At 37.0% G+C, this 27,568-nt stretch overlaps 1 protein-coding gene across 1 annotated transcript; it reads left to right on the plus strand.

Annotated features, from left to right (window-relative positions):
* The first annotated feature begins 1,127 nt into the window (after nucleotides 1-1,127).
* Nucleotides 1,128-27,568, plus strand: CAND1 (cullin associated and neddylation dissociated 1). The gene is made up of 15 exons (XM_060777494.2): nucleotides 1,128-1,564; nucleotides 8,696-8,839; nucleotides 12,490-12,644; nucleotides 14,388-14,511; nucleotides 15,075-15,331; nucleotides 15,423-15,528; nucleotides 15,892-16,037; nucleotides 17,192-17,484; nucleotides 17,894-18,035; nucleotides 18,224-19,717; nucleotides 20,891-20,986; nucleotides 22,985-23,154; nucleotides 24,097-24,261; nucleotides 25,487-25,594; nucleotides 26,754-27,568. Exons 1-15 carry the CDS (start codon nucleotides 1,497-1,499, stop codon nucleotides 26,976-26,978), a joined length of 3,693 nt encoding a protein of 1,230 aa, XP_060633477.1. The 5' UTR covers nucleotides 1,128-1,496; the 3' UTR covers nucleotides 26,979-27,568.

A 27,568-nucleotide genomic window follows, 5' to 3' on the forward strand; every position in this document is an offset into this window, starting at 1 on the left:
CTCTGGACACATTCCAGCTTGTCAACATCTCTCTTGAATTGTGGTGCCCAGAATTGGACACAATATTCCAGGTGTAGTCTAAGCAAGGTGGAATAGAGGGATAGCATTACTTCCCTAGATCTAGACACTATGCTCCTATTGATGCAGGCCAAAATCCATTGGCTTTTTTAGCCGCCACATCACATTATTGGCTCATGTTTAACTTGTTATCCATGAGGACTCCAAGATATTTTTCACACATACTGCTCTCGAGCCAGGCATCCCCCATTCTATATCCCCCAATCTATACAGGGGGACAGGAAGGCAGTTCCACCTTGTCTCCTGTGCTATACTAATAATATAATATATTGTATATAAATATAGTAGTTATAATATAATGTAATACAATATAAGAATAATTATAAATTTTATATTACATGTAATATTACAATATAATGGTATAGTACAATATAGTACTATATAATACTGATATTGTGCTATGCTAATAATATAATATATTGTATGTATGTATATATATCATGTAAGCCGCTCTGAGCCCCCTTCGGGGTAAGAACTGTGTCTACTGCAGGGACAGGCAAACTTGGGCCCTCCAGGTGTTTTGGACTTCAACTCCCACCATTCCTAACAGCCTCAGGCCCTTTCTCCCCCCCCCCCCCCCAGCCGCTTAAGCGGCTGAGGGGGGAAAAAGAAAGGGCCTGAGGCTGTTAGGAATGGTGGGAGTTGAAGTCCAAAACACCTGGAGGGCCCAAGTTTGCCCATGCCTGGTCTACAGTGTCCAAGACTTATGCTGGCTCTCGAGTATCGTAACGCACGCCCAGTATGGATGTTATTTATGCCACAAACAAACTCCCCACCAGAGTCCCCTCCTCGCCAAGGCCTGCCGTGACGTCACCCGCAGGCCGCGTCCCTTCCTAAGCCTCCCCTTGGAACCCTAATCCCCGAAAGCATTGCATGCCGGGAAGAGAGGTGTTTCCCTGCCCCGCCCCTTCTTTCCTTCGAATGAGGCTTTTAGCCTCCCTCCCCCCCCCTCACGTTCCTGCTTACTAACCGTCCCTCCTCGCGCACGCTCTACGCCGCGCGCGTCGTGACGTCACGGGAACCCGCCCGCCCACGCAGAAGCGGCGCAGGCCAATGGGAGGTGGCGACGGAGCGAGCGACGTCGGCGCGTTGTTCGCGCGAGGGCCTCCTTGAACTTTGACCTCGCGAGGCAACGGACGGCGAGGTCTCGGGTCCTCCTCCATTCCCCTGTGAGTGAGGGGAGCGGCGGCACGAGGAGGCCTCTCCTTCCTTCCTATTGCTTTCCCTTTGCCCGGCTCGCCTGCGATGAGAGTGACCTCCTCCGGGCACGGACGCTGAGCCTCCCTCTTTCCTTCCTTCCCTGAGTCCCACCCCCGCTTCAGCCCAAGGCCTCGCCAGACCGAGCCCTCCTTCGCCTCCTTCCGCCCTGGGCGACGCGGAGCCGGCGAGACGCGGCCCTCAGCGGGACCCTCCTCGACATGGCGAGCGCCTCGTACCACATCTCCAACCTGCTGGAAAAAATGACGTCGAGTGACAAGGACTTCAGGTGAGAGGCCGGCCTTTCCCTCCCCTCCAAGCGCCCAGGGCTTTCCCTTTCGCGGGGCAGGCCGCGGCCTCTCCTCGCTCCCCGCCCTCAGGGCCTTCTGCCCCGCCCAAGCTGTCTTCGGCCTCCACGCGGCAGAAGGGCGAGTCGGTTCCCAGCTTTAATGCACCCGGCGTTTCCTCGCTCATTGGCTGCGCCCATGTCTCCAGCTACAAACTTTATTCCACGTTCAAAATTATTGCAAATATTATGCATAATATTACCTGCAGACTACCTGTATAAGAGGTGTTGAAGCATAAGATATTTCTACTCCGCCTTTCTCGAACCCGAATAATAATAATAATAATAATGTTTATACCCTGCCACCATCTCCCCAAAGGGGACTCGGGGCGGCTTATATGAGGCAAGCCCAGAAATGCATTACAATACAGTAACAAAAAACATAAGGCAATATCTGGTAAGGTATGTCTGTACTACAGAATGAATGCAGCTTGACATCTCTTTAACAGCCCTGGCCAATGCTATAGAGCAGCTGTTCCCAACCATTTTTTGACCAGGGGCCAGATTCAGAAAATTGCATTGGATAAACCCTATCAGTTCTAGTTTCTGATACAGTACTTGATGTATTGTTTATTGCTCGTTGTTTAATATTGCTTTAATTGTTTTTAATTTGTTTTAGGTTTTGTATTGTTATGTTGTGTTTGAGGCCTTGGCCTTTGTAAGTCGCATCAAGTCCTTCGGGAGATGCTAGCAGGGTACAGATAAAGTTAATAATAATAATAATAACATATGCCATAGTCCCGTAAGGGCTGAGAATGGCGGTCAATAAGTGCATCTAATAAATAAATAAATAAATAAGTAGTGGCAGGCGGCACAAAAGGAGCAGAAATAAAATTAAGAGGAAGGAGGCTTGTGGACCAGATTTTCATCCTTGCAGCTCATTGGTGGTCCACAGCCCACAAGTTCTAGAGTCTTGAGAATAGTAGCTTGGCGAGCCAGCAGCAACATCATGGTAAAACTCCTATGATTGCTTAGCATTGAGCCACGGCAGGTAAAGTGGTGTTAAACTGCATTAATTCTGCAGTGTAGATGCTCCCTACCAGACTCTTCCTTGATCAGGTAATTTGAAGTACTGGTTGAGTATGTCTTATCTGAAATGCCTGGGACCAGAAGTATTTTGGAATATAGGCAGTCCCCGAGTTACAAACATCCGACTTACAAATGACTCATAGTTAAGAATGGGTGTGAGATAACAGGAAGTGAGAGATATTTATCCCTCAAGGAGGATGTTTACTCCTGAAAGAGTTATGGGAAAAGGGGTCTGTACTGGACCTTTTAACTCTGTTTTTATTGACATTGTGTAATTTTTAATTATTGCTTTTCACATGACTGGCTTACTGTTGAATGTTTTGTATCACTTATCTGCATTTGTTGATTTATTTTGAGACTTGGTCAGGTTATTGTACTTGTATTTGAATTGATGGTCTTGTCAAGTTGTTGAATGTTTGCCTTTTGTTTGTTGGAATCTGCCCTGAGTCCACTCGGGGAGATAGGGCGGAATACAAATTTATGTTTAATTTATTGTTGTATTTTTATGGCATTTCATCTTTACCTTTTATGTTGTGAGCCACCCTGAAACCCCCTGGGGAGATGTAGATAGAAGTAAAGTTTTACTTACACTGAAGGTTTCACACCAATCCTTGTTTCTGCAACAAACCGTATTTTTCAAGATCCAGTTGTCACAGGGATGAAAGTGAGGTAAAATCTTTTGAAAAGGGGCACAGGCAGCAAAACAAATGATGTAGGGGTGTTAACCCTTCCCCTATGCTATCAAAAGCTTTGTGTGTGTGTGAATGTGAATGAATGAGGGTACACTCAAAAAAATGTACCAGTTCCAATTTACATACAAATTCAACTTAAGAACAAACCTACAGAATTTATTTTATTCGTAACTTGTGGACTTCCTGTACTTGTATTTGCATGTCAATACATAATGAGATGTATAAACAAATGAAATACATTTGTTTCACGCACACACACTTCATACACACAGCCTGCAAACAATTTTATGTAATATTTTAAGAGTTTTGTGCATGTAATAAAGTGTGTATAACAATTATGATACATAATATATGATATATAAGTTCAACATTCTTATAATTATGCATTTTTCCTCCCCCTCTTTTATTTTATTTCATCCCTGTGCCCCCCTTGTCTTGTCCAGGACTCTTGTCCTAATTTGATGACTGAAGTATTGAAATAATAGTCAGTCTCATTGTGAAAATAAATACTGGCTAGTTGGAAGCACTATCTAAAAATGGAATTCCACTTCCACTAGCATTTGTCTTACTATTATGAGCCCTTTAATTAAGATGAAACTCCCCTTTCCATATATTCAATGGGTTTAAGAATGCCTATCTTGCTTTTCTTTCTCCTGCAAGAACTAAACTATTTACTTGTCCTAATCTTTTTTATTTGCACAAATGTTAATGCCAGTCAGATATAATGTCTTTAATTTTTTTTGAATTACTCAGGATTTATACATGTAATACTTGGAATTTGGCTTATTGATTTGTGTTTATAACATAATAAAATGTTTTTTTTTAAAAAAAAAAACCAACTTTGAACCCTAATTGAAGCATTGTTTAAAGCAAACTAAGATTAGCATTAAGGCTATGACTGAAATAACCTGGCACAGTTGAAAGTAGTGGTTATGACCTATACAATTCTATACTTCTTGGACTCAGATTATATCAGCCTGTCTGAATTTTAAAATAATTGAGGAAGTTTTCTCTCAGTTCCCCCACCTAAGGACTTTTGAAGAGAACATGGCCTTCTCGCTGGCTGCTCCCAGACTATGGCATTTCCTACTCTTCTGCATCCACACTTTTGAGTACTCACTGTCTGTTTCAGAAGGAGTTTTAAAGAGTGTGCATTGCACCTCCATTTTCATTATTATTACTGTTGTATTTTAAACTGGCTTTTAAAAACTTTTTAAAGCAATGTTTTTAATATGATTGTTCAGTTGTTTTACATGTCTATTATTCACTGTTCTAACTGTATTTTTTAACTCATTGTGAGATACTTTGGATCGCATATCAAGAGAAAAGCATGGCACAAATTAAATTATGCTTAGTGATAATTAACTCTAAAAAGAGAGTCTGTGTATAGGAACTGTAAAATGGAACATGAAGATAATGTGGGTGTAGTCTTGAGCTACTATTTTATTATTTTCCCCATCGTGTTGTGCTCAAATTAGCTAATGCTAGTAGGATAAATTGCAGTAAAAAAACACACAGTCCACATTATAGCCTAGATAGTGTGGAAAATGCCTCACATCTATGCTAGGCGTTTGTAAGTCCTTTCCCTTCCTCATTATTATATTTTAAAATATAATTAAATTATTAATAGAATTAAAAGCAAATAAAAGTATGCCCACTGGAAAAGGGGGGGGATATAAACAGTGCAGTATATTATTTAACGCCCTTTCCCCATGAACAGTTATCTCTTTAAAAGTCACTGAAGCAAGCACTTTCCCGTGGAAGGATAACCAGGAGAGTACCAGTCTTGATTCTCTGAGAAGGAGGTCTCTGTTCCCAGGACCAGGCACAACAAATATTCTCTTCCATGTCCCCAACTGATGTACGAAGTGCTTTTCCAAACACAGGTAGCCTGTATAAAGGAATAGTCTATATAATACTTCATATGTCATAACCTGCACTTTTGAATTGTGCCTGAAAGCACACTACCAATGGAGCTATGGCAGCTGTTTAGGACCAAAGACACTGCATTGGATTGCAGCAGAAATAATAACAATAATAATAACAACAACCTGTATCTCATGGTTTTAGATGGGGTACAACATGGTTAAAATACACAGATTAAATATAATACTATTAAAATGCATATGTTAAATACACAGAACAAAGTTTAATATTAATACTAACAACACGTAAAGTTAAAATTCACTGTTTAAAATGGATTGGGTAGGTCTGCCAGAAGAGATAGGTTTTCTACAGCAGGGCTTCTTATACTTTTTCCACTCGAGACCCCTTTCTCCTCTAAGAAATTATTACATAACCCCAGATAATATATATATACTCACAAACACACACAGTGTTCCCTCACTTATCGCAGGGGTTACGTTCCAGGACCACCCGCAATAAGTGAAAATCTGTGAAGTAGGGGCGCCATATTAATTTTAATATTTCTACATTATTTTATATATTATTTTCTTACCCACACTTCCTTACCCACTTCCCGGCCCATCCCAAGGGCACCTGCCTGCCTCCCTGGCCTCCTCAGAGCCTCCTGATCCATGCAGTCAGCAGCAGGGCAGGGCGGCAGGCCTTCCCCACCGTGCCTTAGGCCACTACACTTCCGAGGTCCCTGGCCTCCACTGGACGTAAATATTTAATATTTTTTATTAATATTTTCAAAAACCTGTGGAACAGCAAGTCTGCTAAAAGCAAACAGCAAAGCAGTGAGGGAACACTGTGTGTGTGTGTGTGTGTGTGTATATATATATATATATAAAAACAAACAAACACAATAGAGAGAGGGGAGAGGAGTGCTTTCTACCCACTTCGGCTGATATTCCAGCTGCACCCGTTAGAATTAGGAGGCCTAAAAATGGTAGTGCACATGCTGGGAACCCCAGTGTTGGACTTCTTGTTGTACATTGGGTTACCTTTATTTCAAGTTCAGAAACTCCAGTTAATTCAAAACATGACAGCCAGATTGGTTACAGAAACATCTAGGAGTGACCATATTACATCCATATTGAAGTCACTTCATTGGTTGCCAATTAGTTTCTGGGCAACATAGAAAGTGTTGATTTTGACCTTTAAAGCCCAGTGTACTTTGAGTCCAGGTTACCTACAGGATCGCCTTCTCCTGAACAATCCTAAGACCTTTGGCAGACACTTACTCCAAACAGCCAGAACCCAAGTGGTGACCGTAAACCAGAAGACCTTTTAACTGACTGTGAGGTTGTGGTTTTATCTATGTAATTATTGTATTTATTTTATGTTCGTATGTGTTTGACTTTGTTGTATCCACCTCGAGCCATCAGAGGCAGGTAATAAATAAAATGTGTTATTATATAGAATAGATATGAAAACCAAACATTTGCTGATAATAAACCAACATTTGCAGGGCTTACTAAACAGGTTGATTTCCCTTTTATGGAGTATATCTGAAGAATTTCTTGCAGGATCCACTATTGCCAATTACTGTGACCCCCCCCCCCCCAACACTGAGTAAAGAGAATCTCACTTTGGATCAGGACCCACAGTTTAAGGAGCAGTGTTCTGTAGTAGGTGTCATTGGTGTACTACTGCATTTTTAGTAGACCAGACATTAGAAGAGTATGTAAGTAAATGAAAGAAGTATCTGCTAATGCACCGCACTATATATGCTGAAGATAATGTACTATATAATTACTTCATAAGATGCTTTTAATACACTATTGAACAACCATAGTTTTGGGAAATACAGCTTTTAGTTGTAATGGTTATGTTACTGGAGGAAAGTTACTTTCAATATCTTTTTAATACTCTATAAACACATTTCAAATGTGACATAATAGAGCACCCCCAATTTACTATGCTCCTCAGCTGTTATTGAAAGTTGTAACTGTCAAGACTATAACCTTGTCATTATCTTAGAGGAAAAGGTACAGTGTAGTTGTTTAAAATGATACAATTTTCAACAGTAATCATTTATTTCCCCCAATTTGGAATACAATAGGCCCATGCTATCTACTGGGGTTTGGTTGCAGGAACTCCCATGAATACTAAAATCTGTGGATGCTTAAGTTCCATTAAATACAATGGCGTAGTAAAATTGTTATTTATATAAATGGCAAAATTAAAGTTTTCCTTTTGAGTTTTTATGTTTGTAATTTATATTTTTAAGCTATGAAGGGTTGAATCCTTTGGCTAGGGATGCGGTAGATTTAGTAGATTAGTTGCAGTCAGGATACATATGTGCATATATGTGTGTTGAAGGCCTCTTAATCTGGTTTGATTGTCTTTTATAATGCAAATTACCCGTTAATACTAGTATGTAATACTGGGTATTCATACTTCAAATGTGGATTCAAGTCCTTGCTTGGCATTCTGTGTTTAAAACGAAAAGATGATAATTTCTCCAGACCTATTCAGCCTTGTAATGTGCCACTTCTCATATTACCTGAGTGTCAAACTAGCTTCTTCCCTTTCCTTTTTTGCTATTATTTGTGCATTCATTTAACAATTGATTTATTTTCCACTCTTCATCCAAGATTCTGAGAGCTGGTCATAAATGCTCAAAAATGTAATTGATGCATTCAAATACATTCAGTTAAAATCAAACAAAACCAGTTCAGCAAGAGCCAGCATTCATTTTACAGAGCAGTTGGGACTGGAATAAAAAATCACGTGATTGGGAATAGAACAGTTCAGGTGGAGCAGCTGTGCTTCATCTCTCTGACCTTAGAGAACTCAAACAGTACTACAATATTGATGCTTTTTAATGTTTACAGAAAGTCTGTGAATACGAACTAGAACAGAAAAAATGTACCCTAATTTTTAAGGGTCAAATACACTAAAATGAAAAGAAATTCATTCCATCTTGAGTCCTAAAGTTAAGGAAGGCAGAATATAAATAAATAAATTCAAATGCAGATTGCAGCTAAAGTAGACCCATTGAATCAGTAACTGGATTATAACTTAACATTTACAAAAATACTAGCTCTATTGGAGTAATTTAATTGGGGCTAGTAATTGTATTTTGGTCAGTATTCACAAATATTTCTATTTAAGTTCTACCCAGATCTCCTTAGTGTTGTTAAGGTTACTGTGGCATATGCTTTTGAATAATGCACTGAGGCCAACATATTTGTGTCCATATATATATTACTGTACCATCAAATTATTGTGTATTTTCCTTCTTAAATTTTCTATACAATATGTTAATAAAACAGTTGTCTGGGAACTATTATTTGCATTCTAGTGTAGCACATATTATAATTAAAGATATCCTAATTTAATAATATTTTGTAAATAGATTTGAAGATGAATAGTAGACATCTGTTGTATAGTTTGTGGTGTAAAGCCACAGTATACTAAAAGAATTGACTTGATTTCATAGGTTCATGGCAACAAATGACTTGATGACTGAGCTACAGAAAGATTCTATCAAGCTAGATGATGACAGTGAAAGGAAGGTTGTGAAAATGATTTTGAAGTTGTTGGAAGATAAAAATGGTGAAGTGCAAAATTTAGCTGTCAAATGGTATGTATAAATCTTACTAAATTTTATTACTTATACACTGATGTGATCATATATATGAAAAAATAGAAAGTGCTTTGTGTTTAATTCTTTGGTATGCTACTTGATGCTTGTTTTAAACCAGTGTTGCTTAAAAATATGGTATGTGATGTTAGAACAGCAAATTCCACCTCAAGACATCATTACTATATTAGTACAGACTAACACTGGACCATGAACCAGTTCTCTGAGCAGCTCTGTTCTAAACCTGCTTCGTTTAACTTAAATAACCCTTAGAGAAAAAATGATCCTGTATTTCCTCATTCTACATAATAAACAGTTTCTTAAGTATCTGTCACGTTTTCCCTTATGCATATTCCAAGGATTAGCAAAAGGCATTCAGAGATTTGTGTTCCAGCCTTCCACATATCTTTGAAGATCACCAGTGGCACATATATTTACCTGAACATGGTTCTTGTTTGAAAGCTAAATCAGTTACTTTATCTAGGATACACATTATTATAGACAGACCTGTTTGTGTGTGCTGTACATATATATTGATACCACCCCTATGATTACATGTAAAGTTTTTATTTCCTTTTTTTTACTGCCATTGGCTGTGACAGTGGCAATAACATTTTCTTTGAATGTAATCAGTGTAATATTTGAAAACATTTAGGTTGCATAAAAGTCCTATCTTTAGTTAAAAAATTATATTCATCATTTATATGTATGATTACTCAAAACTATCAGTACTTTGTTTACTTTTGTACATAAAAACAATGCTTTCTTGGCATTTTTGCTGGTGTAATTCTTAAAAACAGAATCAGAATAGATTCATAAATAGTGGAGAAATCACCCCAAGGATTTGTTTTCATGTATACTTGTATGTTTATTACGCAAAATATTGTATTTTGGTTGTGTACTTGAGAGCTTTCTACCGTTAGGATACAACAGTTGACTACTTGGCCCTGACTTCCATGCACTTCAATTTTTAAAAACCATGGAAAATCTCCAGAATTATTTTCTGTATGGGAAGAAAAAATAATTCCCATTATGAAGAGTAGTGTAGTTTGATTTAACACTAGGGTCATATACCTTATTGGTTTTAATTTTGTGTAATGTGCTTATTGCATAGAGCAGACACCCAACTGTAGTTCATTATTAACCACCATGAGGTTCTTTGATTTATAGGAAATCCATAAATAAAAGACTGCCAAATCTTGCAGATTCAGAGCCAAGCGTGCTTTGACTGAGTCTGTACATCTGGGATTTCTATTACTTGTCATGATATGTTCAAGTATGGCAACCTTAGTGTAGTCGTTTTGACTACTATGGGGAGTCCAGGCTTAGTTTGCTTTAGTACTCATTTCTCTCTATAGCTGTCCATGGTATCCATAGCACACTTCTCCAGTACTACATCTCATTAGATGATTTCCTTCCTATCAACTTTCTTCACTGTCCATATTTCACAGCCATACATAAACAATGGAAATACAGTGGTATGGATGAGCTTAACTTTAGTATTTAGTGATAAATGCTTACACTTCAGCCTCTTGTCTAGTTCATTTATAGCTACTCTTCCAAGGTCTAGCCTTTTTCTGATTTCTTGACTGCAGTTTCAATTTTGTTTAGTGACTAAGCCAAACATTGGAAATCTTGAACTGTTTCAGTGTCTGCTTCAAGGTTATGTAAATAAATTTGGTCATTTTTCTGTGCTGCATGAAATTACCCAACATATGCTTGCAACATGATATCTAGAGCCTCTTGCTTATTTTGGGACATCTGGCATTTCTCATTTCATATATGTTAATAATCTTAGTTGTAGAATGTTGAGCACCTCTTTCTTGCATTTTTCACATTATATTCCAATTTCACATTATATTCTACAAGTTGTATATTGGCATAATGGTTTGTTTAGTGTTTTTCTTTAGCTTTCTTCTATTTTTTAGTTTATGGTCTGTGCCACAGTCTGCTCCTGATTTTGTCTTTGCGGAGGGGATGGATCTCACAAAATTCAGTCACTGATGCTAAGCCAAATTTTCCTATGATTTGGTTCTTCATTCGTTTCTTGCTTTGGCATTCCAACCATTTATGATTAGCAAGAAGTCCTTTTTTGGGATGTGAGCTGTTTGCTCTTGGACTCCAGCATACAATTGTTCAGTTTCTTTTTCTTCTGCCTCTGTAGTTGGATCATAAACTTGATTTAAGTTTATATTCATGGGTATTACCAGAAGCTTTATTGCTATGATTTAGTCATACTTTGTATTGTAATCCTAGACTGCTTTTCTCATTATTAATGCTGTTCCATTTCTTCTTATTTTTTCCTTTCCTGAGTAAAACACCATGATTATCTGACTCAAAATGGCCCACTTTTATCCCACCCCCTCCACAAAGTATTTAAATATTTTTACTTTCAGTTTGTTTTATTGTGTCCAGCTTCTCTTGATTCATGCTTCTCACATTCCAATGACTTGTAATTTGGGTTGTGCTACTTCAGATTTTCCTTTCATGGCTGAGCACATCAAGAGCTGAATGTCATTTCAGCTTGTCTCCAGCTCTGTCATAACACACTCTACTACTCATAGTTGTCCTCTGCTATACTCCATTGTGCTCACTGAGAGCTATCTGAATTGTGAGTCTCAACTTTTGGCACTATCTTGTGTTTCGTTTAGAATTGCCTCATCATAAAGATTTCACGTTAAAGGCATTAAAAAGGGGTGTTTGCTGTACTACCTTCTGTGTAATACTAACAAGTGTTATAGTGCCATTGCAATTGTCACTTTCTCTCCCCCCCCCCCCCCCCACTGCAATTTAAATTTAATTCTTAAAAGTATCAGTATGCACCATTATATCCTAGTCTATCTAAAGCGGTCAATTCTGGCCTTTTAGAAATTATTAGGCTACAGCTTCGGTCATCCCAAATTACTGTCTATTCTCGCTACAGCTGATGGAAGTCGCAGTCCAGGAACATATGGAGGGCCACAGTTGCCCTAGTTTCACTGCTTCAACTGTTAGGGTTTTGTTTTGTTTTATGAGATAATTTCTGCTTATATGTTTTTCCTTTATTCATGAACGTCTTTCAGAATTTTGTAAATTGTGAGGAAAATCATTTCTTCAGAAAGGATTTTAGGTATGGAGTTTGTTTACATAAACAACAAGAGCTCTTCCAGATTAAATTCCACAGTGTGACAATGAATCTTTATGTGTACAGTTCTTTCATTTTTTGCTTGTAAAATATCAAGGTATTTCAGCATAACTTCAGCTTAACCTATTTCTAAAAGAGTATGAGTTGACCCAATCAGACAACCGTTTCTCCAACAGGTGGTGATAGTTTCTGCAGCATATGTATTCTGTGTTGTAAAAAGCTTCTAACTTGATATGCTTTTAAACTTTTAGCTGCTGAATATTTTTTATGAACATGCGTATCGTTTTTAAAATTGTCAGTTCTCTAAAATTAATTGTATGTTCAATTAAGATAACATCATAAAATAGATACTGCAATCAAACACAGTTAGATCTGAAAGCTTTTTATTTAATTTGGTGCAAGTAAGCTTATATCTGTACTGATGTTTAGCCCTCATTGTAATTGTCAGTATGAATAAGTAAATGCTTAGGTGTGATTTTCATTCATCTTTAAGTTCCAGTCAATTTTTTTGTGGGTTTTCTTACAGCCTCGGGCCATTAGTGAGTAAAGTGAAAGAATACCAAGTGGAGACGATTGTAGATACCCTTTGTACGAATATGCTTTCTGATAAAGAGCAGCTTCGTGATATTTCAAGCATTGGCCTTAAAACAGTCATTGGAGAACTTCCTCCTGCTTCCAGTGGTAACTCTTCCTCTTTTTCTTTGTGTTATTGCTTTCTTGTTTGATTTGGTTAATGAACAGAAGTTGAAACACAGTTTTAAGCAATACTGAGGATTATTTTACTGAAATTTAAAATGCTACCTGATCATTCCAAAAATAATGGGATAGGAAAATGGTAATCACTGGTACTAAGTGCTTTTATTCTCTGATGTAATTTCTAGCATAGGTGTTTGAGGAGAAAGCAAGCAAGAAGATTTCAGGAGCTAAATCTGACCCACATATTGTCCTTGCTTAAGATTAAATACAGGGTTAGTCAAAATGCATAGGCCAATCTGCCATTCAATTGAATGGCAGATTGGCCTATGCATTTTGACTAACCCTGTATATAGTGTTGTGTGATAGTAGTTTGTTGTACAGCATGGTCCTGAATTTATGGTGGAAGCATGCAGGTTGTAAACTGCTCACCCTATCCCCCTGGTTACTTTTCTACCTGTAGTTTGGAATATAGTTGTCCTTGCACTATAACATGATGTTTCTCAAAGAAAATAGCCTATAGTAATTCAGTAGGCCTTTAGTGCTTTAATCCAGCTATTTTATATTTCATCTGCCTCTGAACTAGATAAGTGTATGAAATCTTTATTCTCGTAGGTTTTTAGCTCTTTGGCTTCATTCCATTCCTGTTCTCTTGTTTATCTGTTATATTAATGCTAGCTGCTCATCTGATTAACACTTTCTTTCTTCAAAATTATTTTCGACTTTAAGGCATGCACAATTTTGTTGCCATTTTCCTCTTATTGAGGTCAGTGGTTATTTGCACAGAGCTGTATTGCCCCATGTAATTGAAATAGGAATTGCCAGTTCAAGGGGAAATGTCCATTAAAGCTTATGTACATAACTGTCCTATTTGTGAGAATACTTAAAAAAAACACCCAAAATTAATGGAAATAAGTTAATTGAACAGCTTGACTCCAGGTCTGAAGAAATCTATAACAGCATATGTATTCATTTCTATCCTGATTTTAATGTTAATTTTATTGGCTTTTCATTTTAGGATGCAGTAGACATAATATGGTTAGTTTAATACATGAATGTACTTTTCTCCTGATGTCTGAGAAACATCTTACAGTTGATGTTGTACCATAAATATAACTCTTTCTGTTTACATTTTGAAAGTGAATGCTCTTGCTTACATTACACTATATAACGACACTTTCCAAATTCCTAGAGATGAGATATTTGCTTGCTAGGACAATGTGTTTAGGCATTTAATTACAATAACGATAACCAAATAGCCGGAGACTGCTCAGCTAATGTAGAATGTAGACTTCCTGAAGAGGAAAAGATGGGAAATGAAGTAGATTAATCTATCGGGAACATTCTGCAGTGCAGCATTTTGTTGTAGGTTGAAGCTGTAAAAAAAGAAAAGAAAATCATTTTCATGAGATGCTTTTCTTTTGCACTTTTTCTGAATAATTTTGTAGTTGTTGTTTCTGCTTGGAATTTCAAACAGAAATTGCTCCTACTGGATTATAGTGTATGTGTGTCATCAGTTTGCAGGATTGTGTCTTTTGAAGTTACAGATTCTTAGAAAATAATCAGAATGTCCTTCTCCAGAATTATCTTTCAGCCTTCTCATAAATTATCACAGAAAAACATATGTATTTTGAAAAATTATGTAAAAACTAATATAGTTTGATGCAGGTTCTTTGTGAGAGTGTATGTTGACATTTGCTGACCAAACATTGTGTGCTGTCATATTTGTAGGTTCTGCATTAGCAGCTAATGTTTGTAAAAAGATCACTGGTCGTCTCACTAGTGCAATTGCCAAGCAAGAAGATGTATCTGTTCAGTTAGAGGCCTTGGACATTATGGCTGATATGCTGAGCAGGTAAACATGTATATTAAAGAAATTGATATTGAGTCATTCTACAAACTGCCGAGTGCGTTTGTTTTATAATCATATTTAGGCCAGCTTTCTAGACAAAATCCTCTCAAGTTGATATAGAACAATTCAGATAACAACAAAATAATATAGCATTGTTATAGTTCAGTTGTTAGAAATAAAAGTACCATTAAAATTATTAATGTCTTAAAATAATGATTATGGCACTCAACAATAGCACTGTAAATCAGAAGCAGTTTATTTTAAGCATATAGGAGCTTACTAATTATTTCAAGTAGTTTTTATCTGGCATTTACATGTCTAAGACTTTTTTGTTGAAGAGTTTATAAATGTGCATGAGTACAAAGTTATTAGTGTATGTTATTTGCTCCTGTTTTCAGTCATTGAGAGGAGGGAGGGTATTGGATAGAGCAAAGATAGCTTAAGTGTTACTAGGAAAAATATTTGGAAGTGTACATACACTTAGAGAAAAATGTATGATAGAAACACCTGGGCAACATAATTTTTATATTTACTGTGTTCTCTGAATTAATTTTTATCTGTTTAAGGCAAGGAGGACTGCTCGTTAACTTCCATCCTTCTATTCTGACCTGTCTGCTTCCTCAGCTGACTAGTCCAAGGCTTGCTGTGAGAAAAAGAACCATCATTGCTCTTGGTCATCTTGTAATGAGTTGTGGCAACATAGTGTTTGTTGATCTTATTGAGCATCTGTTGACAGAGCTTTCTAAAAATGATTCCATGTCAACAACTAGGACCTATATACAGTGTATTGCTGCCATCAGTAGGCAAGCAGGTCATAGAATAGGTAAATAAATCTACGTGTTATTGAAATCTTATTATTTTTCATATTAAATGCTTCATGTAAATGATTATTTCCTCTTTTTTTTTGCTATCAGGTGAATACCTGGAGAAAATTATACCTTTGGTAGTAAAATTTTGCAATATAGATGACGATGAACTTCGAGAATATTGCATTCAAGCATTTGAATCTTTTGTTAGGAGGTAAGGTTGTCCTAGGTGCGCTTGGGTTTTAGTGGTTATCTCTAAAATATAAAAGATAATGACAATGGAATCTAGATTTCGTGAAACTAGAGTAAAGTAGAAAAAGCCCCAAATCATTTCCTATGAAATTGCTTCATTCTTTGAGTGTTTGTCATTGGGCTAAATTTTAGCTTGCTTCTTGCTTTGATAATTTCAATACTGCTAAACATATGCAATCTAAAAATAATTGTTTGAAAATTTTGTGTTCTTAACACCTTTCCTCAATATAGTACTTTGTTCATGGACACAATTGTTTCAAGTAGACCTGCACTGTAATAGCTTTTCTTCAGTAGTTACTTAATTATTGTTAATCTTATTCTGCAGATGTCCTAAAGAAGTTTATCCTCATGTCACTACTATTATAAACATTTGTCTTAAGTACCTTACCTATGATCCCAATTACAATTATGATGATGAGGATGAAGATGAGAATGCTATGGATGCTGATGGTGGAGATGATGATGATCAAGGTATGCTCAGTGGAGAATAAACTTTTCAAGGTGCTAAATATAGCACATTCAATTGCAGTTATAAGGTGATTTCCAGAATATGATAGCTGAAATTTTATTTAGGAAGAGGTACTCTAGCCCCATTTTAATTTTCCTCTTACCAATTAAGACCGGTAGGGAGAACTCAAAATATATAAAGTACAAAGTAGCCGTTATATTGTTTATAACATGACACCACCGCTCCCCTCAGCACTTCGGTCACTGGAGTACACCCCCACCCCCGGGAAAGTCTGGTTCCACAATCCTGTGTTTTTTATGAGTTCCCTCTTGCAAATAACTTGCTCCTCTTCTTATCTCATTTGAGTTTTTTAACATTTTATTCTGTATATGTGGCCCACCCATTGTCATTGTCATTGTGTTTATTGTAATGTTATATTGTTATTTTATTCATATGTTTTTATGTAATTATGATGCTGTTGCTTGTTGCTTATGTTTTTGGTTTTATTTTGCTGTAATATCTTGTCTGGGCTTGGCCTCATGTAAGCCACCTCGAGTTCCCGTTGGGGAGACGGTGGCGGGGAATAAATAAAGATTATTATTACTATTATTATTATTATTATTATTATTATTATTTCTTATGTATGTATACACTCTTGGGAAGGCACAAGGAGCAATTCACTACAAGTGAGTTTCTCCGTATTCCAACACAAGTGCAAGGGTCTTAAGTTATTTTCCTTATTTTCCTTTTTATAAATTATTTTCTGTCAGAACTCATTTGTTGTAAAATCTACTTTTTTCAGTCATATTACCATGAAAGCTATCTTGAATATCTAAATATGAATTTGCCATAGAACTGCTGATTGTCTTCGTGGTCTCTGTGAATGCGAACGGAAACTTCTCTAGTTTAAACTTTTCAAATTTTGGCGGTAACCCCGCCCAGTCCCCGGCAGGGCATAAAATCCATATGCTGATTAGAGCTGCTGGAAGTTGCAGTTGCAGCAGTATTTAGATTCAGTAATCACCACCAATATTGAAATATAGATATTCTACATTCAAGGACTTCAGGGCAGGATGTGATACAATGTATTTTAATTGTATAAATAATAACGTAGGCAATCTGTAAGTTGTGATCATTAATTGTAATTATTTTATAATGTCCTTCTGTTCTTTTTAAGGGAGTGATGATGAATATAGTGATGATGATGACATGAGCTGGAAGGTTAGACGTGCAGCTGCAAAATGCTTGGATGCTGTAGTCAGTACCCGGCATGAAATGCTACCTGAGTTCTACAAGACAGTATCTCCTGCTTTAATTGGTAGATTCAAGGAACGAGAGGAGAATGTAAAAGCAGATGTATTCCATGCCTACCTCTCTCTTTTGAAACAAACCCGACCTGTGCAGAGTTGGCTTTGTGATCCTGATGCAATGGAACAAGGAGAGACGCCTTTAACAATGCTCCAAAGTCAGGTGAGTGAATGAAATGTCAGAATGTTGCAGCACAAAATATTATATCTGTTGGGTTGAATATAAGAAAATTGATTTTTAATCTCAAAGCAGTATACAATTTTATTACTTCTACTTAGGCTGTGGTGTTATCAGTCCCCTGATATAAATACATAGCTTTCAGTATAGATGGTGTTAACAATGAGCTTTTGTTCAGGCCTTGTTCAGAGAGATTTTTGCTATCAGTTTTTGGGCTCTTTTTACAGCCAAATACATAAATATTCCTGACCATGAGACTATGAAAATGGAATGCTAACAAAATGCACCTTTGATCTGTTTCACCATATATATTTAAGAGCCATCCATACATAATTTGCAGGTTTATGTATTCAAAGCATTGCCACATTGTATAATGAGTATATATTAATTACAGGTTCCCAACATCGTTAAAGCCTTGCACAAACAAATGAAGGAAAAAAGTGTGAAGACTCGGCAGTGTTGTTTTAACATGCTAACTGAATTGGTCAATGTTTTACCTGGTGCTCTCACGCAACATGTTCCTGTACTTGTTCCAGGTATGAAAAATATATTTTTATGGTTATGATATGTCATCAGATTGCCCTTTCTTACATCTCTGCTGATTTTGTGTAAGTTTGGAAAAATATTGATCTGTGCTTAGTCTAAATCAGATGTTACCAATTATATAACCCAAACACATTTTAGATCTCAGATGATACTTATTAACTCTGCATTTGTTTTTCAGGCATAATTTTTTCGCTGAATGACAAATCAAGTTCCTCTAATCTGAAGATAGATGCTTTATCGTGTTTGTATGTGATCCTCTGTAATCACGCTCCCCAAGTTTTCCATCCTCATGTTCAGGCCTTGGTGCCTCCTGTTGTCGCATGTGTTGGAGACCCATTTTATAAAATAACATCAGAAGCACTTCTGGTTACTCAACAGCTTGTGAAGGTCATTCGCCCTCTGGATCAGCCTTCTTCTTTTGATGCCACTCCTTATATCAAAGATTTGTTTACTTGTACAATCAAGAGACTGAAAGCTGCTGATATTGATCAGGAAGTAAAAGAGAGGGCAATCTCCTGTATGGGTCAAATCATTTGCAGTCTTGGTGACAATCTTGGCTCTGATTTACCTAGTACACTTCAGATCTTCTTAGAGAGACTGAAAAATGAGATCACGCGGTTGACCACTGTGAAGGCTTTGACTCTTATAGCTGGTTCTCCTCTGAAGATAGATCTAAGGCCAATTCTAGGAGAAGGTGTTCCTATTCTTGCATCCTTCCTCAGAAAGAACCAGCGTGCTTTGAAACTTGGGACACTTGCTGCTTTAGACATTTTAATCAAAAACTACAGTGACAGTTTGACAGCTGCTATGATTGATGCTGTCTTAGATGAGCTTCCACCTCTTATTAGTGAGAGTGATATGCATGTCTCACAAATGGCCATCAGCTTTTTGACCACACTAGCTAAAGTTTATCCTTCCTCTCTCTCGAAAATCAGTGGGTCCATACTGAATGAACTTATTGGGCTAGTGAGGTCACCACTTTTGCAGGGTGGAGCACTTAGTGCCATGCTAGAATTTTTCCAAGCTCTGGTTGTAACTGGAACAAGTAATTTGGGATATATGGACTTATTGCGCATGCTAACAGGGCCAGTGTATTCTCAGAGTACAGCACTTACTCATAAGCAGTCTTATTATTCCATTGCCAAATGTGTAGCTGCTCTTACCCGAGCATGCCCCAAAGAGGGACCAGCAGTAGTAGGTCAATTTATTCAGGATGTCAAGAACTCAAGATCTACAGATTCCATTCGTCTTTTAGCTTTGCTTTCTCTTGGGGAAGTTGGACATCATATTGACCTAAGTGGGCAAATAGAGCTAAAATCTGTGATACTCGAAGCATTCTCCTCTCCTAGCGAAGAAGTGAAGTCTGCAGCTTCTTATGCATTGGGCAGCATCAGTGTCGGCAATCTTCCTGAATACCTTCCATTTGTCTTACAAGAAATAACCAGCCAGCCTAAAAGGCAATACCTCCTGCTGCATTCCTTGAAGGAGATAATTAGCTCTGCATCAGTTCAAGGTCTAAAACCATATGTGGAGAACATCTGGTCTTTGCTCCTGAAACACTGTGAGTGTGCAGAAGAGGGTACTAGGAATGTTGTTGCTGAATGCTTGGGGAAGCTTACATTAATAGACCCGGAAACTCTACTTCCACGTCTCAAAGGATATTTGGCATCCGGTTAGTAGACATTCATATCTTTATGTACTATTTTGACTGCCAACCAGTTGTTTCCCTTTTTCAGAATAGTCCTATCGGTTCTAATAACTATAGACTGTAGTAGTGAACATCAGCTTTGTGATTAAGAAAAAGATCAGAATATTTCAACTTTTAAAACAATGTATAATTACATTAGAATTACATTTTTGTAGTCTGGAGCTCAAGAGAGACCATACCAAAATTTTAAAATACATAATTAAAAGTAAAAATAAAATTTATTGGAAGCATGCCTATTAATATAAACAAAACAGCACACAAAAGTCTTCCTTCCCCCAAGCCCTCAAAGAAAAGTGTCAGACTGCTACAATAATTCCTCTTGAAAGTATTTAAAATCAAATGTTGATATGTTGTAGAAGGAACAAATTAATTGTCTAATGAAAGTATTTTAAGACATGTATAAGTATTATGTTTTGAGTGCAAAATATATTACATGATGATAATCTAATAGTGTTCACTTGTCACTTGGGATGACAGAAAGGATCTTTTGAGATCAAGCTGGTGGGAAGCATTTCTGTCTGGTTGTTCATTGTTTGTTGCATGTTCTTCTCATTCTTACTTGATGATATATGACAGGCACAAACCTTATTTATCAATTTTGTATCTCACAATTCAACATATTCTAGGGCAGCTTATTGGGAAATTGAGTAAAACTAATATAAAATTATTAAAACACCAAAGAGCAACATCGAGTAATTAGCAGGATTGAATGTGACAAAAAAAAATACACAAAGGGTTTGAAAACATGGAAAAATAAGAGATACGGGTATTCTGAAATGATTAAGAAGTTGCTCAGCTCAGAGAAGGGAGAATCTCCTAAACATAATTAATGTAGGCCTATGCTCCATAGAACTTAGCTTATGAGATCAAGAGGTACTTTAGACTTGTTTTTTTTTTCAATAGCCTTTTCATCCTCATAAAAGATAAGAAACTTTCTGAAAATGCAATGGGTTTCAGTTTTTTAAAGATGGGATAGTGTCACAGTCATATGCCATTCAATGGTATATGCCACTTGAGCGAGCTTAAGTAGCTAGTTCCTTCATTATAAGCAAAATTATTAGTTAATTAATTGCATTTTTATAATGTTAGGTTGAGGAAATTGAACACAATCATTTACTTTTAATCCTTTCCTATTAGGATCATCATATGCTCGAAGTTCAGTAGTCACTGCTGTGAAGTTCACCATTTCTGATCATCCTCAACCCATAGATCCTTTATTAAAGAATTGTATAGGTGAGTAAAAGTGCAATAGCTTCGAGGAGGGCATGTTTTTCCTTCAAATTCTATGCTGTCTGTTAGCAAATTCTATGCTGTTTTTGGAGCTGTTAGATACCACCACCAAAATTGAGTAGGGAAGAAAAAATAATTTAGTTGTAAAATATAACATGCACTTTTGGTATTGCTTTGTTTTAAAGCAAAGTACAGCATTATTTCATGGCACAGTTGAATTTTGTTCATTTTGCCAACAGCAGATCATCCCACCTTATCATGACATATGTAGATTTCATCTGTATAAAGTTCAGTGGGGAAAAAAACATGAATTTGTTGGTGACTAAGATTATGTAAGATTTGTGAAGTTAGAAAAAGATCCAAGGATGTTTTCATCTGTTCCGGAAATCTGTTTACTAGCATCATTTTTATACAGTTTTCTTGTATGTCATAGCAGTGCGTAATATTAATATAAGACAGCAAATGCTGCTGCCACCAGAAAGAAAGTGGAATGGAAAATTTATGAAGTTGATAACAAGGAGAGAATTAAGTTTTAGTTATTAATGTTGCTTTTAAAGTAAAGTAATGGAATCATTGCAGTTAATGTGTTTTTCCTGTGAAGTTAAATGGTACTCAGTTTGGAAGTCTCTGTCTTTTGTGATTGGAAGAATGATATATTTTGGAGTAGCATCCAGGCCTGTGACCAATCAAAACAAAGCTGAATGTGGTGATTCATTAAGAAGTGTGTAATACAGCAGCTTCAGGAAAATGTGATATAAAAAGAATTTACATGAATCTTTTGAATTCTGTTGAAACGAATTCATATAGAGATTCATGGATAATAGGATTTGGGGGGGGGGGAATTGATGGTAGAGCAGATCTTCAGTTAAATGAAATCGCTGTAGAAATTAATTGTACAAAGGTCAGATTGGAATTGTAATTTCTGTCTGTTTTTAGTAGAAATGGCTTGCATCCAGATGCATGAGGAAGTTCTTCTCATGCTTCCCCTGAAATCCACCTCGTAATTTATGAATGTATCATCGCCTTACAAAAGATCATGGAACAAAGCAAAGGCAAAGAGAATGCCACTTTGATATGCATAGTCAAACTTGGTTTATTGTGATGTACACAGCAAGAAGATATTGGACAAAAATTAGGGTTCATATTTTCCTCTTTCCTCATGGCCAGGTTGAAGCCTTTGACAGTATTTGCTTTCAGTTGAAATAAAGATGGAGACTTTTTGGGAGTTTCCTATATCTGTTATAATAGACTTCCTTTTCTTGGTGTACTGCTTTTGGAGAATTAAATGCAGAACTCAGGCATAGTTTTAATCTGCCTTTGCTTCAGGTCCCTGTAATTTGAAGTACCTTACTGCCTTTGATATGCCCATTGTAGTTATTCATTACAAAAGTATCGTGATTTAAATGATCCAGGCTTTTGGTATCTGTGGAGTTAGACTGCTGCATTGCCCTGTTCAATGTGATGGTGCTCACTCTGTGAAATGCTTTTTCCCGCAGCTATGCTCCAACAAATCTGTGGCTTAGAACTATAATTTAAAAATTAATCAACATATTTAAAATTACTATATGCAAAGAACTCTTCTAGCACACTGGTGTCAAACTTGTTGCCTTTCAGATGTTCTGGATTTCAGCTTCCAGAATTCCTGGCCTTTGAACAAACTGGTTAGGGCTTCTGGGAGTGGAGGGCCAAACATCTGGAGGCTCATGAATTTGACGCCTCTGTTCTAGCATCTTAGACCTTGAGAGAACGAAGTTGGTAGCATACTCTTTCATGGACTAATTCTACTTCCTCAGATATTTAAAGCTGACATTCTGAAAATGAATATAGTAAGGAATAAATCATAGTCTGTCATAAACAACACTAGAAGCCAGAATTACGTGAATACCAGGCCTGGAACAGGGAAGGAAAAGCACAAAGTTGCTTGTGTGCCTTTATCTTTAGCTTTCATCCATGACAAATAGTGAATGAAAGCATATGTTAATCACATTTTTATGATTGTAGGTGACTTTCTCAAAACATTGGAAGATCCAGATCTTAACGTGAGACGAGTAGCTCTGGTAACATTTAATTCAGCGGCACACAATAAGCCTTCACTTATAAGGGACCTTCTAGATACCGTGCTTCCACATCTTTATAACGAAACAAAAGTCCGAAAAGAGTTAATAAGAGAGGTATGTAAACTGTGTATATGTTTTTAAAACCCTCTGATATTGTGGACAAATGACCAGAGAAATCATCGCCATCTTCGATGCAATAAAACAAGTTCCTTAATTTTACAAAGTACCTAAAGCAATAAAGAACCTGAATAGACAAAATGAGTAACTTGGGTGTTTCACTCTGCCTGCATTACATCAGTGTTGCCCAACAGTGCAATCTAAAGTTATTACATATCTCCCCCCCCCCCCCCCCCCCCCACACACACACACACAGAGTAATGAAAATGAGCCATGGAGAGTCCACTGCGGCAAATTTGGAAAACACCTGGCTGGAAAGAAAAATTACTTGTTTCTTCAAGTTGAATTCCACATTAAAACAGATTCAACTGAAACCAGGGAATTGTATAAACAAAAAATGGAATCAAGGCACTCCCAATAGAATACTTTAACCTAACTGTCTGTTTAGATTTGATGACCACTTTCCAATTTTTCCCTTGAGTGTGAAGATAAGTCTTATTTCTTAGACTCACAATCATTCCAGCTTATAAATATTGTGAGCGAAGCTGACTAACTGGATGCTTAAAATATACACAGCCATGGATTCTGCATCCACGGATTCAACCATCCACAGCTTGAAAATATTCGAGAGAAAAAATTTCAAAAAGCAAATTTTGATTTTGCCATTTTATATTCTCCATTTACTATGCCATTATATATAATGGGACTTGAATATTCACAGATTTCGGTATCCACATGAGGTCCTGGGATACCAAGATACCAATGCATATCTTAATCATTTTCTGGATACAACTGCACGCTCACTTTGAAATATGAATGGGTTAATTTTATCCTAAGTTTTAAAACCTTACATTTTTGTATGGTCAAATGTTAATTTATGGAAAGCATTAATTGCCAACTGCATTTAAACCTACTGAGTGTTGCTGATTTTATTTGCAGGTGGAAATGGGACCTTTTAAGCATACAGTTGATGATGGTCTTGATATTAGGAAGGCAGCTTTTGAATGCATGTACACTCTTCTGGATAGTTGTCTGGATAGACTAGACATCTTTGAATTCTTAAACCATGTTGAAGATGGCTTGAAGGATCACTATGATATTAAGGTTAGCTCTTTATCTTGTACATGTTCTGATATGTATACATTTTCACTACATCCAAATGCAGTGGTTTCTATAACAATGGCTAAATGTTTTATGTAACATTTGTACTGTCAGCATATTTTCTGATAAAAGATGTGTCATCCCAAGCTTTATGGCTGAAATAAAGAAAAACACATAACCTGATACAAGCTTTAAGAAGAAAGCTTTTTCAATATTTTATACTGCCCTAAGACATAAGGCATTTGTTTTCTCAAGAAATACTTGCAAGAACTTTAAGCTTTTGTTATTTTCCTCTTTCTGCTGATTTTTTTCTAGACAGATAAAGGATAACAAATTAACTTGTAAAGGATAATGATCCGATTCCAACTGATTCAGTGCATGTTTGCAAATAAAGAGGTACACAAATATTTTTAAAAAAATCTGGGGTGTGTGGCGAATAGCCCCATAAGGAATCAGTCACACATTAATGTTGACTAATTTGGGAAACATCTGGTAAGAAGATTGAGTTACTAGAATAGAAGGAAGTGACATATAGATACAAAAGGCTTTAGAACAGTGGTTCCCAACTTGTGGTCCATGGACCACCAGTGGTCTGCAAGTATTAAAATATGGTCCCTGACCTCATTGTTACTACACCGTTGCAACAAGAGTGACCGGGCTCATGAAACCCTCTTATAGTGCCAAGGCTTATTAAATACGGTTTTCTGTGAGCGAGCAGATGGCAACTACTGGATGGCATGTTCTGTATCAGAAACTTGAGCTGGTATGGTCTATCTGATGCACTTTTATGTATCGGCACCCCAAATAACCACACCAAATCTAAGCATTCATAACCATTTTGGTAATAATATTGGAGCATGGTCCCTGGTCAAGTGGGCCCTGGTTAAAACAAGGTTGGGAACCACTGCTCTGGAATGAACTGAATGGGTTATAACCTGGTTCACTGGTGAGTTTTAAAAATGCCCTCCACACATTTTAAGGAGGTGAGCTCTTCCAAATAGTACGATCAAACAAGTGGAAGGATTTATTGTAGCTGGCATTAGACACGACTACGTTTCTCACCCAAATACTGTAAAATGGTGCCCAACATAAACTAGGAATTATTTAGAATGCAGAAGAAGATTTGACAAAGAAAACCAGTGGGTAGAGGTCATGTAATGGCTGGAGTAATCTATACTGCAACATCTTGCATGGCTTATTTATTCATATTTTCGTTCTCCCTAACCAGATGCTAACATTTTTAATGCTGGTAAGACTGTCTACGCTATGTCCAAGTGCAGTATTGCAGAGGCTGGATAGACTGGTTGAACCTTTGAGAGCTACATGTACAACTAAGGTAATATTTGACTTTCTTTTAATTTGTTTAATGCTTCTTTTGTTTAAATAAAATCTCTTTTCTATATATTATCTTCTTAAACTTTTATTCACTGATTGGTGCATTACTAAAATCTCTACTTACATTGCTAGGAGCAAAAAGAAAGAAAGAATCTTGTTTCTAATTAAATATTTTTGTGTATGTAAAATGGCACTTCAATATGAGTGACCTCTGTACTGGAAAGAATATTAGCATTTTATTTTCTAGGCATCTTTTCTATGAGCTAATGTCGACCTGAGCAACCTGAGCCCATCCAGCAGTTTTGGTCTCCAACTCCCAGAATTCCTGGCCATTGGAGGGCCATATGTTGTGCAGGCCTGAGCTAGTGGATACTACCATGTAAAATTTTAATTTGTTAATAGATTTTTATATGGGATTATGAAAATTAGTGTTGTGCCATTACTTATTACACATGCATACTGTCTAGAACAGGCATCCTCAAACTGCGGACCTTCAGCTGTTTGTGCTTCCAACTCCCAGAAGCCATAGCCAGCTTCTTCAATGGTCAGAAATTCTGGGAGTTTATTTATTTATTTATTTCGGTTGCTTCTACCCCGCCCTTCTCACCCTGGGGAGGACTCAGGGCGGCTTACAAAAGCAAGGCACAATTCGATGCCTGCATCACATAACAGCAAAAGACAATAACATCAGTTAGCAAAACAGCAATACTAGCAATAACAACAATTAACAGAAAACAATAATTATTATAGGCAAAAACAACCATAAAAGTAATACAAACCTCATTGACGGTCAGTGTTTCACAATCTCCTAGTTTAAATTTCAATTCCACAATTGTCAGTCCTTTCAGTCCTATCTATCTGGTTTCCATATCTAATTGTCAGGTTGCCCAAAGGCCTGGTCCCACAACCACGTCTTTACCTTCCTCCTGAAGGCAAGAAGGGATGTTGATGCCCTGATTTCCCCCGGGAGTGAGTTCCACAGGTGAGGGGCCACCACTGAGAAGGCCCTGCTCCTTTGGGGGAACCAAACAACTGGAGGGCCGCAGTTTGAGGATGCCTGGTCTAGAATATGTACATCAGTTTGAATATCTCTCTCATTGATTTCATGATTTGGTTTGTATGTTAAACTTACTGAATTTTACCTTTTTTTAATGAAACAGGTAAAAGCAAATTCTGTGAAACAGGAATTTGAAAAGCAAGATGAACTGAAGCGTTCTGCCATGAGAGCCGTGGCGGCGTTATTAACCATTCCAGAAGCAGAAAAGAGTCCTCTGATGAGCGAATTTCAGTCACAAATAAGCTCTAATCCTGAGCTTGCCGCCATTTTTGAAAGTATCCAAAAAGATTCATCATCTACTAATTTGGAATCAATGGACACTAGTTAAACATTTGTTCAAAACAGGGACCATGAATTTGAACCATATGATGCACTGAATTGACAAGTTTTTAAAAAAAGAAAGTATCTAAACTTCACAATGTTCAAATTTACTTTTATGGAGACCGTTTGGCTTTTTCCCATTGTTGCTTTTGTAGCATTTATTCCAGAATATACACTTCCATAACTCAAAAGTTGTAAGCCACTCATGTTTTAGTGGATTTGGACACACATTAAATAGAAATAAAAGGCATTAAAATGCATGATGTATGGAAATAGATTCCAGCATCCATTTGCCCTGTAATGTTTAGGATTAAAAGTTTAAAAATTTGTGACCCTGATTTTTCTTTATTATTTTTTTCATGATATAAGAATACTGTTTTGTATAACTTTCATCTTTTTGTTTCAGCTACATAAAATGATTTTGGCTGGCAGATCAAAAGAAACTTTGTAATCCTTATTATGCGGAGGACTTGCTCACCATTTAAAAATGCAGACACAAGTAAATGTCCTTTTTAAAGATGTGGGGGTAAAACGTTTCCTGTTGTTCACACTACTTTTGCATGAACAAGTTTACAAATATATGTTGTCTGTAAAACA

This window comes from Anolis sagrei, chromosome 5 (genome assembly GCF_037176765.1).
Source record: "Anolis sagrei isolate rAnoSag1 chromosome 5, rAnoSag1.mat, whole genome shotgun sequence".
Lineage (NCBI taxonomy): Eukaryota > Metazoa > Chordata > Lepidosauria > Squamata > Dactyloidae > Anolis > Anolis sagrei.